Source organism: Chelon labrosus, assembly GCF_963514085.1.
Source record: "Chelon labrosus genome assembly, chromosome: 14".
In the NCBI taxonomy this organism is placed as follows: domain Eukaryota; kingdom Metazoa; phylum Chordata; class Actinopteri; order Mugiliformes; family Mugilidae; genus Chelon; species Chelon labrosus.
This window is the reverse complement of record NC_140347.1, coordinates 27,524,087-27,540,719: the sequence shown is the minus strand read 5'-3', so window position 1 is coordinate 27,540,719 and position 16,633 is coordinate 27,524,087. Positions and strand designations below refer to the sequence as shown.

Sequence of the window (16,633 nt, the reverse complement as noted above, 5' to 3'; positions counted from 1 at the left end):
TCATGCTTGCATGCCAAATCCCCATTGCTTCTTTTATTTTCTTATTTTGTGACTGTGTTCTCACAGCTCTCACCCTATCTGCCCCTGTGTGAAATCCTGCTCCATACCCCTTAACTGTCCCTTAAAGCTTGATTTTAAAAAAGGTCAGAAAACTTTCCAAACCTGCCTCGGTTTTATGATTCATCAGTGTGACTCATTAAACTTCATCGTCTCTGTTTGCACTGCAAACTACAACTAAACACAACTTAAACGTTTGATTTTAGCCCGTATTTCTTCTTTCTTTAAGTTTTTTTGTTGACAAATGAGCTCATCGCCTCGAGCTGGGCTTACATCACAGAAATAACCATGTTGATCGTCAGGTTGCCTATTGTATTTATACTGTAAACAAAGCAGCAGGGAGAGGCACCCCCTGCCATGAGGAGAGATCTCCTTTTGTGGCATGGAGCTACTGAAACTGTTTTATTGCCATCTAGTGGTCAGTTTTATTCATAACATTTGTTGGCGAAACAAAAGTGTTGAACTCTTTGTCCCTGGTGGCTATTTCTATTCAGTTTTACACACAGAGATACACATGGAACATCTGATGCCATGGGTGGTCATTGAAAAACAGTTATTTTATTGATCACAGTGCTCAAATGGCGTAACAGAGCTATACAGACGAGGAGTCAGATGACCCATTCAAACCATACAGAGCTTCAGATCTTGTTCAGATCATCAGATACACCACAGTGCAAACAGCTCTACTATTTCACTGTTTATAATACTGCAGTTTTGGATAACAAGGTATTTTGATTACTCTTTCCAAATATGGAAATATGATCAATCTCTTGATTGCTGTAATGTGACTGAAAGTTCTACTAAATGCAGTTCATGGCTAATTTTAGGAAAAGTGCTGCTTTCAAGGTCCAGAATGGACTTCATCTTTAACATGAACAAAAAGCACTAAATGAATGAAGAAGACGGCATTAATATTCTTTCAAACCTTCATGTGACACAGACTGATTGCAAACTGTTAATTGGTTATTGCTGAATCTAACACTTTTCATGGAAATGAAGCGTGAAACAAAATACACTGAGCATGTTCATTAAAAACCTTCACAGAAACATTTCTTTAACAGTGTGTTCATTTATATATAAACAGTTGGATGTGATCTCTTTTTTCACAACTGATTCACAGGTTTTATTAGACTAAATTGTTTTTAGTTAGATAATTATGGTAAAGCTGATATAATAATTGTAGACATACAGTACATATTTGTACCAGTTAGTAAAACCAATATGGCTCAGTTACCCTGTATCAGTGCTAATTCTGAGAGGTATTCAAATACAAGGCAGCCTGAGGCCTGCTGTTTGTCCGGACCAGGTCTACACTATGGCAGTAGCAAATGACTTCCAGACACTCGAATGATGTTCTTTTTAGGTAGCATATTTATACAGCCATGTCTCACAATGTTCCCAGTTTGTAGTTAAAAACAGATTTTGCTCTCAGCACCGGAAGATCAGAACCAATAATAAAAAAAAATAGAACTCTGTGTAAGACAGTAACTCTGAAAATCAAAGCTTGTTGTCAAAGTTAATTTAACATGTCAGCAGATTTTCAGAGATACGATTCCTTGTTACTGTGGCGACGTTAACATGTCACCACTTGAAAGAATACTTTCATATAGTGGGAATTTCAGCAAAGCCAAGAGAGTGCTACAGCAAAGACGTGTGAACGTTTTACTCTGTAAGAGAGCTTGGTAAGTATAGACACGAATATGGCCACTTTTCTTAGGGTAAGGGAACGTTATTGCACTGCACCTTGTGGATAAAGGCGTACATCACAGTTAGTGTAACATCTAAAAAAAAACGTTTCATAACTTTGTCAATATTGGATTATCTTACAGAATATACTGTGTGTTGGCTGGGTTGGTAGAATCATAAAGCTCCTCAGCAGCTCAGGGAAGACCCAGACCTCTGTAAAAACTGCATACGCAGTGTCGACCATGCCAGACATACTGTAAATCTTAAATGTGACAACTTGAACTGTACATATTTAGAGCAAGAGTGGTAAAAATAAGTTTTATAGTGATACATTTTATACTTGGACCAGCTAGTATTTACAAATCCTTTTGTTTTAAGATGACCAGTTGTGATCATATGTATAAGATTATAGAAATTTAAACTTCAAACAATAGACTGAAAATATTTTTAATTCTGAATCATATATACTTTTTTGCAAGATCTTAGATTTGTTGATGTTCACAGTAACTCGAAATTAGAGGCATTTGTAGTTACTAATTGGCCCAAGTGTGTTTATGACATACATTGACTGCAGCAGAAGAATATAAAAGCTTTAGAGAGGTAACAGAGCAGTGAGTGGATGTATTGTAATAGTACATTGGAACAGAGGTAACTCTCACCAGGTGTAAAAGTCAATCTGACCCCAATACTGACTGAAAGATCAATCAGGAAACAAGCCGCTACAGTAGTCTGTGTGCGTGTGTTTCAGTGTGCTGGTACAGCTGAAGAAAAACAGGCAGAAACCGTTAGTGAGCAGTTTCATATCATAATAAAACTCAGAAAATGGTAATTACAAAATAGGTTTCACAGACAGACCGAGTTGCTGTTAAGGCTTTGTTGTATGTGAGCTTGTAAAGTGAGGTTAGAAATGAACGCACCCATAAAGTTGTTACAACAAAGGTAACACCAGTGTAAGGAGAGTTAACCAGTAAAAAGATGAATACATTGCTGAGATTTGGCATGTGAAGTACAGATATACCATTTAGATAAACACTCTCCACCAGCTCGGTGAGTCAAGTCAAAAAACGTCCAGCTGAGTCAGTCTTACAGTTCGCGCAGTTAAAACAAGATACAAGTGACAGTACTTTGACGTCGTACCAGCTTAGTGCTTTCAATTAAAAACGCACTTCAATGAAAAGTAGACAAGTGAGACACTTGTATGAAAAAGCATCCAATAGGTACAAGCAGTACAAAAAAGAGAAAAGGGTGAAAAGAGCTTAATATGTATTGTCTAAATGTTTAAAAAGCATAGTATAGTTGATATATTAATAGATTTCTCTTATTCTTTCATATATTTGTGTCTTCTTCCCAGCACAGTCCAGCTGACTAGTTTATCATTTTGGCTTTCTTTACTGTTCTAGCAGCATTGTGCCAAACTCTGTCTTCATGAATCCTTCTTATGCCATCAGGCTCAAACTTTTCAATCTATTCCTGCTTTTCTCAGTTAATTTGAAGCAGATATCACAGGGTTAAAGAGGAAGGCATGACTAGAAATTTGCATTTATTTACTAAGATTATTCTTCCATCTGCTCCACCAGGAATCTGTCACGCTTCATTTTGTTTTTTTCTTGCAGTCCTCTGCTTCCAGCAGAGGGAGATATTTCTCATGTATCCAGGTCAAACTGGCTTCCAGTGCTCCCACTTTTAGAGCCTGTCAACAACCAGCCGTGGGAGGAAATATGCAAGGAGCAGCATAAAGACTCCTCTCCTCCATTTATAGAGGACGGTAAAACACCCGAAGAAACGACAGGAAGATTAAGGGATGTCTTCTCCATCTCCTCCTTCTGGAGTGGACTCCTCAGTGTGGGAGTTTGTTTGTGTGTCAGAAGGTGTGTGTGAGTACAGTAGGCGACTCCAGCAAGCCTTGTTCTTGTGCAGGTGACCCAGCATAGTTTGGCTGAGCAGGCTGGGCTCGGTGAAGCGGTGCCACTCCTCGAACAGAGGCTCCACAATGTAGGAAATGAAACCTGACACACAGGAACATCTTCTGTTAGGCACGCATGGAGCTGCATCTGCTCTGTGATGGTTTTCCTATGAAATCACGAGGTGTTCTTGTAAATTCAGGTTGAGTGTGTATTTGCACGCTCAGTACTCACCTATCTGGATGGCTGGCACAGAATCAGCCTGTTGGTTACACAGAGGACTGATCTCCAAGTCAAACTTCTTCTCCAAGTCACCTGCCAGATTATCAACCACGATTCAGAAAACAGTAACGAAGGATGACACAGATGCAGACATGATTAAAGTTTAAGCCACTTGTTTGGCTGGGTCTGAAAAGTGAAGCCAAACAAGTGGTTTAAACCTGGGCCTGTAGATTAAAAAGGGAGTAAACTGGTTTTTGGGTGGGTCTTTGGGCTTTGACACTGTGTTTTCAGTTCGTGGAACTTAATTTTAACATTTTGTCACTTAAAAATATCTTTTTCAAATATGCTTATAGTTTTGTAGCTACGGCCATCGCCATATAGGCCGTTAATTATGCTTTAATATAATTGAATGGGGTGAGTTACATAGAATGTCACCCCCTAGTACAGTTGTCATGAATGGAGAAATTTCACTTTCTGCAGTAAAGTTGGGCATTAGCCAGCAGCAGCGTTAATTGTTAATTATGCTATGCTGCACCCCTCCTTCTTGTCCATATGCAGTGACACCTCAAAAACCAAATAACAAAGGCCACACAGACAAATTTGGGGCTTATAAACTGCGGCCACGCCCATTTCTTTTATCCAGCCTATGTTGCAATCTTTGTAAAGGTTAACTAATGTGAATTTGATTTATTTTGATTTGATTTAAAATGCTACACATAACCCTAACATCATATATATTAACTGCAATTATTTTTCAGCATTTCAACAGTCACGCAAAGCCACTGTGTGAAAGTGCGCTCTTAACAATGTCATTAAGCATCATATCCAGTAATAGTAGTTAGGTGTCAGATCAAATGAATCATTTATGATAAATGATTCATTAATTATCCACTTACTCACTGTATATAAAGAAAAACCAAGTACTTGAGAAGTGAAATGACTACTGCTTTCTCTATTGTGTTTTAATTACTCTTCTCTCAAACTGAAAGAAGAGTAATTAAATTTACTCACCCTGCCTGTAGAATTCCTCACACACCCTCTCACTCCACTGTCTGCTCAGGTCCCACGCCCGACATGGGTTACAGACGTCTGCACACTTGAGAGCAATCTGAAGGCAAGCAGAGAGAAATGCAAAGATACTGAAAATCTACACTAGCTTTGATGTACAGATGGAAGTGAGCCGTGGTGAGCTGAGAAAATTACAGGAAGGTTTGCCGAGAAAAAAAAAAAAAAGATATATATAGTGTTTTGAAAGGCATTGTGTGCTATACCTGTAGTATAAAGTGCCTGTGTGAAGCCAGCTGAAGGTCCAGGTCCTGGTTGTCCAGATGTTCTCTGAAGGTCAACAGGAACTCATTCTGCCTGCTGATGTCTGTAGCCAGGATGAGAGAGCCCAGTTGCTGCTCTATGTCCTGCCTGCAGAGTAGAGGGATGCATCACACAACAAATTCACTGATGCCGGTTCATTTTTGTCTCTACCTGCAGATCATTGGAAACTAACTTTTAGAACATACACTGTATGTTTATTACAGTTTTACAGCAGCACACCAGCACAAAAGACCACATAAGTGGTTGTTATTACATAATTGAAATAAAATTCAGCCTAAAAAAATCTCATATCAGGCTCTAGTTTGTGCGTTCTTACGACATGTCAGCAGGTAGGTGGGACAGCAGTCCTGACTCTCGCAGCATGCCCACAGTGGATCTCCAGTGGTGACTCTCCAGCACAGATGTGTTCTGTCCAGGATGAGTAACACCCAAAATGTAATCAGCAAAGACTGAGCTTCAAACACTAAACATACCACATATGCTGACCCACACCCGTGTGTACCTGGTAGAGGGACGCCAGGTGATGTCTGGTCTTGATGAGAAAGGGCTGATTGACTCCAGGATGGTCCACGTCATGGGCGGCAGCTGCCATCAGACCCAGGAACACATCCAGAGGACTCAGCTGCTCTGCCAGCTTCAACACACCAACGTCCACAAGGTTACAAATGTTGCTTACATACAGAATGATGGGTGGTTGAATTTGTTATTAAATGAAGTTTCATTAATAAACCAAACAGCAAAGTATACCAAAGAATATCCCGAGTTTATAGTGTATATTCTGATTGGTGCCAAGCTTCATCACTACTGTCTCACCAGTTTTTCTATGATTTGTGCATACTGTACTGTACTTACAAATACATACTATAGAGTATAATTTAGGTGTATCTTACTGAATCAATTTCAATCTTACATTTCTTAAATTCTTAAAATCAATGCTAAAATTGACTGGTAACCTGTGAAAAAATTAGGCTGATGCGCGCTTTTCTTTTTGAATTTGTATTGTGTAAAAGCCCAGGTGTGGATCACGGCATGGAGATAAATGCTTAATGGTCAGTAAAGGACAAAATGACACATTGATTGGAGAGGCTGCCGGCATGTCATCTTATTACAGATTGTGCTTGTTATCTGCAACACACCAGCGTTGTGTGCTGTATTGAATTTCGTTTAGTGCTTTTAACAAAATAGGTGCATGGCATTACAGAGCAACAGAGGACACAAAAGCAATTACTGAATAAGGGGAAGATGCAGAGACATCTGGTCAGAGGGCTTCATGGAGTCATGGAAGGATGTGAGAGGGAGCTATCCCCCAGGGAGAATGTCAAGGAGAAGCTCATGTCTGGTGGAGTCGTACAGTGTGTGTGTATGGCATAGAAAGGGTGTGTCTTATTACCTTGGGATCCTTCAGGTAGCAGTACATGGCTTGTGTGACATCAGCAGCATGAACAGCATTGTGATAGGGATTCTGGGAGTGGTAGTCCTCCTGCACCATACCTGGAAACACACAGGACACTATTTAACCTTTCACATTGTCAATCTGCTCTACTGTAAATGCCATTTAGACTACATAGATTCAATTACATTTTGATTTGCTGCAACATTTGAATTCATCATTAACATTCCTGACCCAATGTTGCAGCAATACAATAAACAAAGCTGACTGTTGAGTACTGTCAGAACACTGAAATAATATATGAGATTAAAGTTACATGTGGATCGGTAGTAACAGCACAGTCTCTCAGTTTCGGTTGTGAAAAAAAAAAGAGAGAAAGGGGAACACTCATGTCATTTGCACAGTTTTTTTATGCACGGAAGAAAACACACAAAAAAATGCTGACTGTGCTCTGTGTTTCCATGACAACACGCAGCTCTGGTCTGTTGCCATGCAGTATCTTTTAGCACGCAGAGGCCACTGGCTTAATATTCACTTACTACAACAGTGTGTTCTCTGTCACTCTATCCAGATTTCGTTGTTAGTGTGGGGCTCACACACTTAGTGTCTCTTTTGTGAAGTTAAACCCTTCTCAGGTTTCTGCCGCGCCAAAAAGGCGAATCGGCGCACTTTTACAAATCCAATCCCTTACACGCGAGTACCATTTAGGGGAAACCGATATGTGCAAGTACAGTGAACCTTTTAAACAAAAACATATTGTGTTAAGATATACTTCCTGTAATCTGTATATTACGTGTGTGTGCAGATGTCAATTTTTATCAGTTTTCAAACTGTCAGATTTCTGATTTCAAGAGCCTAAAATATTAGGTTGCTACTTTTTTTATTGCTGGTCTTGCTGGAGAAACAGAGGGTGGACACAAAATTATCATGAACACTTTCTTGCAGCGTACCAAGAAACCTGTGCAGTTTGACCATGTCCAGCTGGAAGTGGTGAATGAGACCGTAGACATTGAAGAGATGGCACATCAGGGTCACCAGACTGTTACCTACAACAACCAACATATTAATATGCAAAAGGACTATAAGTATACTTTAGTGAGGCAAGTCAAATATCAGAAAAAATATTTCTTTAGTAGCTACACATAGTAAGTGATGGAAACAAAACTTTAAATAATAACAATAAGATAATGACATGATGTGGTTAGGTGCTTGCTACGGCAGAACATATGATATTTGGAATCAATACAGAAAAGATTAGCATGGACCTGCGAAAGGATGACAGACAAATTTGTGAGGGACAGTAACACATTTACAAGAATAACCAATTAAATAATAAATGATCTCACCATTGGTGAGACGATCAAAGAGGAAAATGTCAAAATTCCATGTGCCTACTTTTGATAGCATATGCTGTAAAGAAAAAACAGACAGCAATCAGTTCAGTGTTTCCCGGTGGCTTTATACATGATACAGAGAGATAGGGACACTTGCATCTGTGAATGTGTGTGTTTGTGAGTCCTCACCACGGCCTGTCCCAAGTAGTCATCATCCAGCAAGTGTAGAGACCCAGGGGTGTGGGGAACCAGACCTCTTAGTAACCTGGAGGCGTGGCAGTACCTCTGGAAGCTCAGCAGACGCTTCACCTTTCTCCTGGTGCCGGACTCTACCTCCCCCTGCTGGGCACTGGCTGAAATTACAAAGTGAAATAATTTACTTGCACGGAGCAGCTTCGTAGCAGTCTGAAATATGTTTTCAGCATATGATAAGGAGGTGCAACAGTGATAGAAAAGGATCTGATCAAGCTGTTTATTTTCTAAACAGCATGTGACTTAGTTCCAGTAACTGTGTACAGGGTTAGACAAATAAAAGTGTTCATATTTGATCCAAACAGCCGCAATTGCAAGCAGGACAAAAATCCACTTGTCATTTATCAAAAGCAATATTTAATAAGTTAACTCATAGTATTACAATACAGTAGACAAAAACTAAATTAGTGTATTTATAGTTTTTATTGCCGTTAACTAAAATGTTGTTCCACATCTATTGGACTGGCAGTTAGAAGAAGTTGCATCAACCCTAAACATCAGAAAGGTATGGAGGTTTCTGAACCTATCAAACCATACCACAACAGTTCTCACAGAATATAAAGCCCCCTTAAAATTTACAGCCTTGAGAAAATAAAAAATCCCTTGGCTTTTTTTAATCTCTAGTAGCTTTCTTTCTATTCATTTCTTTTGCATTTACAAGAAAACTCTACAAGGTATCTTAAGTGCAAGTTTGTGCTCCATCAGGGCTCTCTTGAATGCAGTACGGTTACCTGCATCCTGCCTCATGGATGTTTTTTTCCCCTCTGTGACATGTATAGCCGTGTCTCCCTTCCTTGTCTTTAGTCAGTCCGTCTGTATCCCTTGGCGTTTCTTAACTCTTCAGCTACCTGTTTATTCTGGGATGTTCTTCCTCTCTTTTTCCTTGAGTTTTCCCTGGTGTGTTTACTATGGATCTATTAGTGTTTCCTGCTTCCTTGTTTTGGACTGCTCTTTGGGTCTTGGATTACTTTGTTTTCTGCTTTTTTTCTCTCTTTGATCATCTACTTTTGGATCACTTTTTGTTTGGACTCCATGTTGGATCTTTTTTGTTGGACTTTGTGTGGACTATCGCCTCTGCTGTGCCCTAATTGTTAGTTCATTAAATTAATTTTTGTCATTTCATCCTGCGTCATTCTTAGTGTGCGTCCTGCATTTCGGTCCTTTCCATTTTTGTGAACATTATTATTCGACATCCAAGTCAATAATACTGCCAAAATATGGCAATGGATACCATTTTCTTTTATCCCTAACATCCTAGTACTTACGGATATTAAGCAAAAACTGTTATATCATCATTCTTGGTGTATGAACCAATTCAAATGCATGTGACAGCAAATCTTCTTAATATACACACATGGTCAGTTTTATAATTCAAAAATGTGACAAATTCAATGAACACATTAAGGCGACTAGACTGTGTTAACCTTATTAGAGCATTCGAATTTCTCACAAAACGTACAGAAAATGTGATTTCTAAGTAAAGACAGTAAAGTTGCTTTAATGTTCTACTGTATTGTATTCAGACTGATTAGGTGACTTGCTTTTAAAGATGCGCAGGTCAATCAGCGGGTAGGAGCCCCGTCTCTCAGCCAGCAACACACCAGCATGACCAGTGTTCAGTCTGCCATCAGCTGGAGGGAGAGAGAAAAACAGAGTTGAGCAGTCAGCAGGGATTTGAGACGACAACAGTGCGTATATTCAAGATAATGAGAGCTATAAAATCTGATGTATGACGAGTACGATCCTTTAAACTGGCCTCTGTGAAACAAGAGGATCATTGATGTCACTGAATCTCTGGGACATTGTGTATCCGGATCTGTAGCTTTTCTCAAGGAAAATGGATTTCATGCCACTGTGCAGCTGTTGAGAGGCGTGACTGAACACTTCTTTTATATCAAATTGGCTCTGCGGTGACTGAGTACGTACTGTTCATGCAACAGTTATTATGTACGGTAATTTCAGATTGGTGCCAACCGATGCAGAGGTATCCTCGGGATAAATAAAGTGTCTGTCTGTATCTTGCTAGAAAATCAAGGTTTTCGGGTTTGAAAAGTTTGATTCACTGACATTATATTCAACAGCTAACGAACATTTTCTAGTTAAGAAAATTAAAAGATTGAAGACGTTCTGTTGTGTGTGCATAAAATGTATAATCGCAGTTTTTCATAAAGGGATGTCAAAGGTTGTGGCCTACTATCTATTCCACAGTCTGCAGAGATCCAGAAGCAAACCTCTGGGTTTTAATGGAGCACAATGGAAGCTTGAATAGTATCAGTCTCTATTCAAAATGTACGACTCACATAGCCTGAGGCCAGTGACAAACAAGACACACCGAACTAGGTTCTAAGTCACAGCACACATGCACACACATGAAATTCACACTTGAATAAACTAAAAACTATGGGAATACTGAATAATTTACATGTCAGGAACTGGAGCGTATTATATCCCTGAGGTTGCCAATTCACATCACCTCTGTGACTCCTTCTTTAGCGACGCCAACAGCAGCTAAACTACCTGCTAATGGGGTGGGAGTCACTGTGGTAACTCCCTCAGGTTGCCAGATCTTGCCTTGCAAGCATGGGCAGCCAAAGCGGCAGAGTTTGTGGTTTTGGTAAATGTGTGCGTGTGTGCCCGTGCATAAAATGTACATAACACATTTTGTGGAAAATGACACAGTTCTCTATTTACATAAGTTATAGCATAACAAACAAATATAGAGTGCTTGGGGTGAACGTGACTCAGTCTGTTAAAAGGAGGCAGAAGAAGCGCACTGCTGGCCTAGTTTGGGCAATAAAAGGGGAAAAAAAGGGGGAAGGCCTCTTTGCTTTTAATCCTGTAGCCTGGCAGGCAAGAAGAGGAAATACATCTTTTGGAAAAACACTGCAGTGACAGATCATTCTCTTCTAACACAGACAAATATATTTACACAAACTCGGCCCCCCCGGCTCTCTTTATTCACGCTAACTCTCCATTTTGTATTTCTCCCTTACTTTTGGCTCCTGTCTCCTTCCTCGCTCTCTCACTCTCCATTACTACCCGCTCATCCTTTCCATCATCCTTCGTTCCTTCCTGTTCAACAGCTAGACCCCCCCCACCCCCACCCCCCTCTGTCTGATCCATCCTTTCCTCGTCACCACACCCCCTCTCCCTCCTGTGTGCCTTTCTCTTCCTTTAACTCTGAATGGTAAATAGGTCATTGTCTACACGCAGCACAGAACTGGGTCATTTAAGATGAAAGCGTGAATCAGTAGGGAAGGATGTTTAAAGAAGCAGCAACAAACATGCTCCAGCACGTTAACACGTTGCACATGTACACACACACACACATACACACACACAAATGAGGTTAAATCCCTGATTCCAAATGCAAGATTGCAAACTTGGCACACATCACCCACCCACACACACACACACACACACACACACACACACACACACACAGGCAGACACAAGGAGCTGATAGGAATATGTTCACTTGGCTTCCATGGGTCTGTGGGTGTTTATGGCACAAACTGCGCTTTGGGGCTGTTTTCCATCTCAGTCAGAAATTGACAGTCAGACGCACTCCTGCCATATGCAGCGCCAACACTCAAATACAAACACTTTTTAACACACAGTGGCAGCTGATGTTTCCTTCTGCCTGCAGGTGCTGCAGCTTTATCTGGATATGTAGAAAGATACAATGAATCTACAATGCTGGCTGGATACCGTCAACTCACTAATGGACCAATCTTTTGTCGGTTTTGTAGATGTTTGCATAACAAAAAAAAAAGTGATTTAAAGTGACAGCAACTAATAGTTAGAAATGTCTTGGATATGAGTGTGTCCAAGTTTTTCATTACTATCCTACTTTTCTGTTCAAGTACAAACAGAGAGAAAAGAAAGCAAAGAAGAAAGGAAATGATTTCAGGTGGTAAATAATTACTTTCCTTGTACTTCTTAAATCAAATCGGATTTATTTTCCATGTATATACTGCATGTTCACACATATATTGAGGATTCTTTTTCTAAGTGAGCTCACTTGGAGCAATGGGCAGCCATGCAGTGCACCAGGGGAGCAGCTTGGTGGGTTTTAGGTGCTTGCTCAAGGCATCAAAGCCATGGAGAAGGAGGGGATCAAACCAGTGACCTCACAGTCCCAAAGCTCCAAGTCTGATTGGTCAGCTACACTAGCCTGAGTAGGTACCTTCTGTACATGTTCAAAGTGAAAGCCAAAACAAGGCACAGGTGGTGGGAGTGATACGAAGAAAGTGTCTCACAAGAACAGTAAAGCCCTGAGTGCAGGTTGAGTCATAAAACATTTTTAAAATGGGTTTCCAGGAAATAACACTAAAATACCATTAACAACACTTTCAAAACAACTTTTATGTAAGGCCTATATGTGAGGTATAGTGATATATATATATACATAAATACGACTTAACGACTAAATGAATAAATAAATACGACTACGAATAAACGACTAAATTAGGTTTTCATGGTAAAAGACCTATATGTGAAGTAATTTGGTTATGACCAATGTCAAATGTAATTTTATTTAGGTGATAAAGATCTCAAAATGTTGTGAAACACTGAGATGTGTACTTTTTCTACCTACATCTCCCTAAACCAGGAGGGAAAAACTTCTGGTCTTTTCAACCCGTTTCAGTCACAATGTCACAATGACTCACTATCACCACACACTGACAACTTATCTCAGTGTCTCGACACATTTGTATGCGCCACAGTCGAATATTGCGTAGATGGTCTTTCACCTCCTATAAGAAATCATCGGATGAATGAGGTCGTCACAGTACAAAAGGAAAGTCAGAGCAAACTGAATACATTTCTCCATTTTCCACTGGATGAGTCAGAAAAGGCAATCCCCCAAAGAATGAATCATCACTTCATCATTAAAAGATTAAAATGTACACTTTTCAGTTTTTGTTATCAGTTGATTATTTTATATTTTAACCTTCAAGTCTTACGCCGCTTTGCAGAACTTATTAGTCATTACAGCACTTTTATGAGAAAACATTTGACAGCAATGCGTTACCAGTCAAATGAGCAACAGAAAATTCTTTATAATGCCAATAATATGTCAACATTAGTCAGCGTCCTATTTAAGAATAATTTTGAATCACTTTTGTTCATCGCGGTCACTGTCAGATACATGGTTACCTTGTTTCCTGTCACTTTGCGTCATCCGTGTTACACTACAGACAAACGGACACAGGCTAGATTGATGATGTCACACTGAGTGTCATCAAGGACAGCTGCAGCTCAGCAGATGGTAACACAGCTTTATTTAATGGACACTCTGGCTTTACAGCCCAAATCCGTCATTCCACTGTCTCCTGTTATCTGAGCTTCTCGGAACCCGGTCTCAACCTCTGTCAATTTAAAACACAGGCATATAAACATACGGCCGGAGGCGCCCATGTCAAGGATAATCTGCCACACATTCACTTGTCAAGAATGAAAACATGTACCCAGGCATAGAGGAGGAATCGGAAAATTCTGATATGGAAGCACAAAAACAAACAAAATTCATAAAAGAGACATGTTAAAAAATGGGTTCATACACTTTAAAAGGACAAATCAAGAAACCACTAAGACATTATCCCAAATAATTTTTTCTGCTGCCATAATTCTGTTTTCATGAAGCAAGTACAGATATTGGATGAAACTAAAACAGACAGCGTACATCAGACATTAAACATTTATCAGCAATCCAACTCCCACCGTACTTGCATCATGTATTATGGGCATGTTACCTTCCAGATGTGTACTCCTGCTCTCTGTGTCCTGCTTCACCTTCTCTACCTCCTCCTTCTCTGCCTCCACCCAAGTGCTTGGTTGACTTCTCTCTGGCCCCCGGGGACCTCCCCTGCGAGCTCTCCAGGCAGCCCTGAGCTGTCGTATGAGAGCTGGAAGCTCCAGTGCCAGTGACAGGCCACCACAAGTGACAGGGGGAGTCCTAAGAGAACCCCACACTGGAGAGCCATTAGGCTCATCCGGACAGACACCAAGACCAGAGTCCCGCATCCTGAGATCTGGACCCCAGAGCCCCTCTAGTACAGGCATCGTAACACCACACAGAGATGGATGACTAACAGAGGGGTTAAATGAAAAGAAAGATCAAATTAAAGAAGCAGTTGGAGAGGACGAATGGGACAGAAAGAAGGATGGTGGTGACAAAGAGAGAGGGAGAAAAGAGAGGAAAAGAAAGCTCACTGTCAGGTAGCCATAGGTGGGGAAAAGAAGACAGACTGAGATGGTAGGAAGTCTGGATGTAGGACAGTGATAAAGACTGCAAGGCGAGACAGAATCAGCAGCAGGGAGGACAGAGGGAAAGAGAGTCCAAGAGCAAAGAGGTGCATAGAGACAAAAACCATGAAAAAGAGAATGGAAGAAAAAGCCAGAAAAAAGACAAAGACAATCCGTGCGTATCCCTCTCTCCCAGAGTCGACCACTGGCAGTCTGCTCCCTCCTTCTGCCGCATTCTCTCTCCCCTCTACAGTCTCACTCGCGCCAATGTTGTTGTGGCATCTCAAAGCCCCTCCTCTCCGCGCTCTCAGCTCACTTGCACTCTCTCTCTCCACCTATATGCTGCTACCCCGACAACAGCCCAACAAAATCTGTGAAAAACACTGTAGAGCTTTGCTCGACAGCTTTTTCCACGCAGTGAGGTTAGTGAGAACAGGGTTGAGTGAGGTGAATACTGGCAGATTTATAATTTCACCACAGGAATTTCTATAATATAAAACGAGGTGTGTCTATCTATCTGTCTGCACAGATTTTGCTTTTGACAGCAAGTCAGAATTGAGTGTAAGGCTACAGCCAAGTATAAGCTCTAATTTTTCGCTCTAAATGGCAGAAATTATTAAAAGTGATGAAAGATGGACATACAAGGTTTACAGAAGAGAACAATAAACTTGTTCTGCTTGAAGGTAAAACAAGAGGCACGCTGTGAGTCACCCTTCATTAAGGTTTCACTGGCACAGAAACACTTGAGCAGGTTTGTTTTGATTTATTTGCTCTGAACTCTTCTGTCTAGGTGACTAACCAGCCTTGGGCTTAAACACAACTTGGATTTCTGACAGAAGCAGAGAAACATCATGTCGGGAAACATTAAACTCATGCAAGAGTTGCTGGATTGATAATCAGAAGTGATGCAGTCAGAATCATGAATGAATAATATAATAATACCAGGTGAAAATGTGATACCCAAGGGTAAATTTGAATATTAGTAACCACATAAAACTCTCTGGGATAGAAAAATTGACGGATCCATAAAAGTATCTGCTGCTCTATCTTGAAAATTTCGGTGTCCTTGTCCGTGACAGCGATGAAGGTGTTTTTCAGATGCGGTTTGATCTGATCGGTCAGTAGTCTGGTCAGCCAGATACGGAATTTTGGCATAAATCCTGCTCTTGGGCGAGTATTTCAAACAGCATTCTCTTAAAAATGCCAAAAAATTACTGAGTAAACCCAAAGTCATCAGACCTAAGAGTGCAGACCCCCCCAGCCTGCCTCCTTGGCTTACTGCTGCCCATGGTAAATGTGATTGGTTTAAAGAAATATAAACAAAGAAAGGTTTTCCCCTGGTTGTTGGCAGGTTTTGATCTGATCTTCTGAAGTTAACTTTGTTGGAAAAGGAAAGGTGGCTTCACGATAAGTTAACGGAAATGAATAGATAATCTGTTTATGACTTGTAACATCTTTTTGTCCTCCACAAAACATTCAAATGTTTCCCTTTGGTTACTCACAACCACATGTAAATCGATAAGAATACAAGTAAACGAATGTGAGTAAGCAAGTAAGACCTGTATATCCCCCTTTAGTTGCACATAAAAAAAGGAGGATGCAGTGCTATAAATGTTACATTTTTCCAGGGAAATGTTCCCTTGAAAAACAGTCACATGCAGACAAAAGTACTGCGGCACACACACACAGAGACACACAGAATCAGGCAGACAGCCTTGAACGTCACATATCAGACACAAGCAAATTGGAAGAAATGAGACAAAGAGCGTTAAGATAACAGATACCGACTGTGAGAAACTACGAGATTCAGGCCATGTATAGCTGTATTGCTGTATTTCTGTAAATGCGATCGGCAGTTGGTATCTAGTGTTAAATATTGTATGTTCTAGCTGCGTGGAAGCAAAGTCATAAAAAATGAAGCATGGACACTGCGTTCAATGCATACACATGCTGAACAACTTTAAAATCCAGACAACACCCCGGATGGCTGGCAGATTATAACTGTGTCAGCAGACAACTCCAACTATAAACTCCCATTTCTGTGTACCAATACAAAAATAGACATCTAACTCGGAGCTGACCTCATGAACAAGATTATTTAATAATTCTCAGCCAGGACACACTGCACTACTTAGATTGTTGCTCGCTGTTTGTTTCAGTCTTTTTCTCCCAACTGGTGTTTAAGTGGGGATTCACTGATACCACTTTTT

The 16,633-nt window shown here is 40.4% G+C and overlaps 1 protein-coding gene across 1 annotated transcript; it reads right to left on the bottom strand.

The window, feature by feature from the left end:
• Positions 1–595: 595 nt before the first annotated feature.
• On the bottom strand, positions 596–14,853 carry LOC311499510 (3',5'-cyclic-AMP phosphodiesterase 7B-like). The gene is made up of 12 exons (XM_084560508.1): positions 13,931–14,853; positions 9,709–9,802; positions 8,109–8,268; positions 7,932–7,995; positions 7,536–7,631; positions 6,586–6,686; positions 5,698–5,829; positions 5,512–5,603; positions 5,138–5,282; positions 4,878–4,974; positions 3,879–3,959; positions 596–3,749 (listed from the first exon to the last, which is right to left on the bottom strand). Exons 1-12 carry the CDS (start codon positions 14,238–14,240, stop codon positions 3,538–3,540), a joined length of 1,584 nt encoding a protein of 527 aa, XP_084416634.1. The 5' UTR covers positions 14,241–14,853; the 3' UTR covers positions 596–3,537.
• Between the last annotated feature and the right edge of the window lie 1,780 nt (positions 14,854–16,633).

Coding starts and splice junctions, on each gene's coding strand:
- LOC311499510 (XM_084560508.1), bottom strand. CDS start 14,240: ATGCCTGTACTAGAGGGGCTCTGGGGTCCAGATCTCAGGATGCGGGAC. Junction 9,803..13,930: donor CAGGAGTACACATCTGGAAG/GTAACATGCCCA, acceptor CTCTCCCTCCAG/CTGATGGCAGACTGAACACT. Junction 5,604..5,697: donor ACCTGGCGTCCCTCTACCAG/GTACACACGGGT, acceptor CATCCTGGACAG/AACACATCTGTGCTGGAGAG.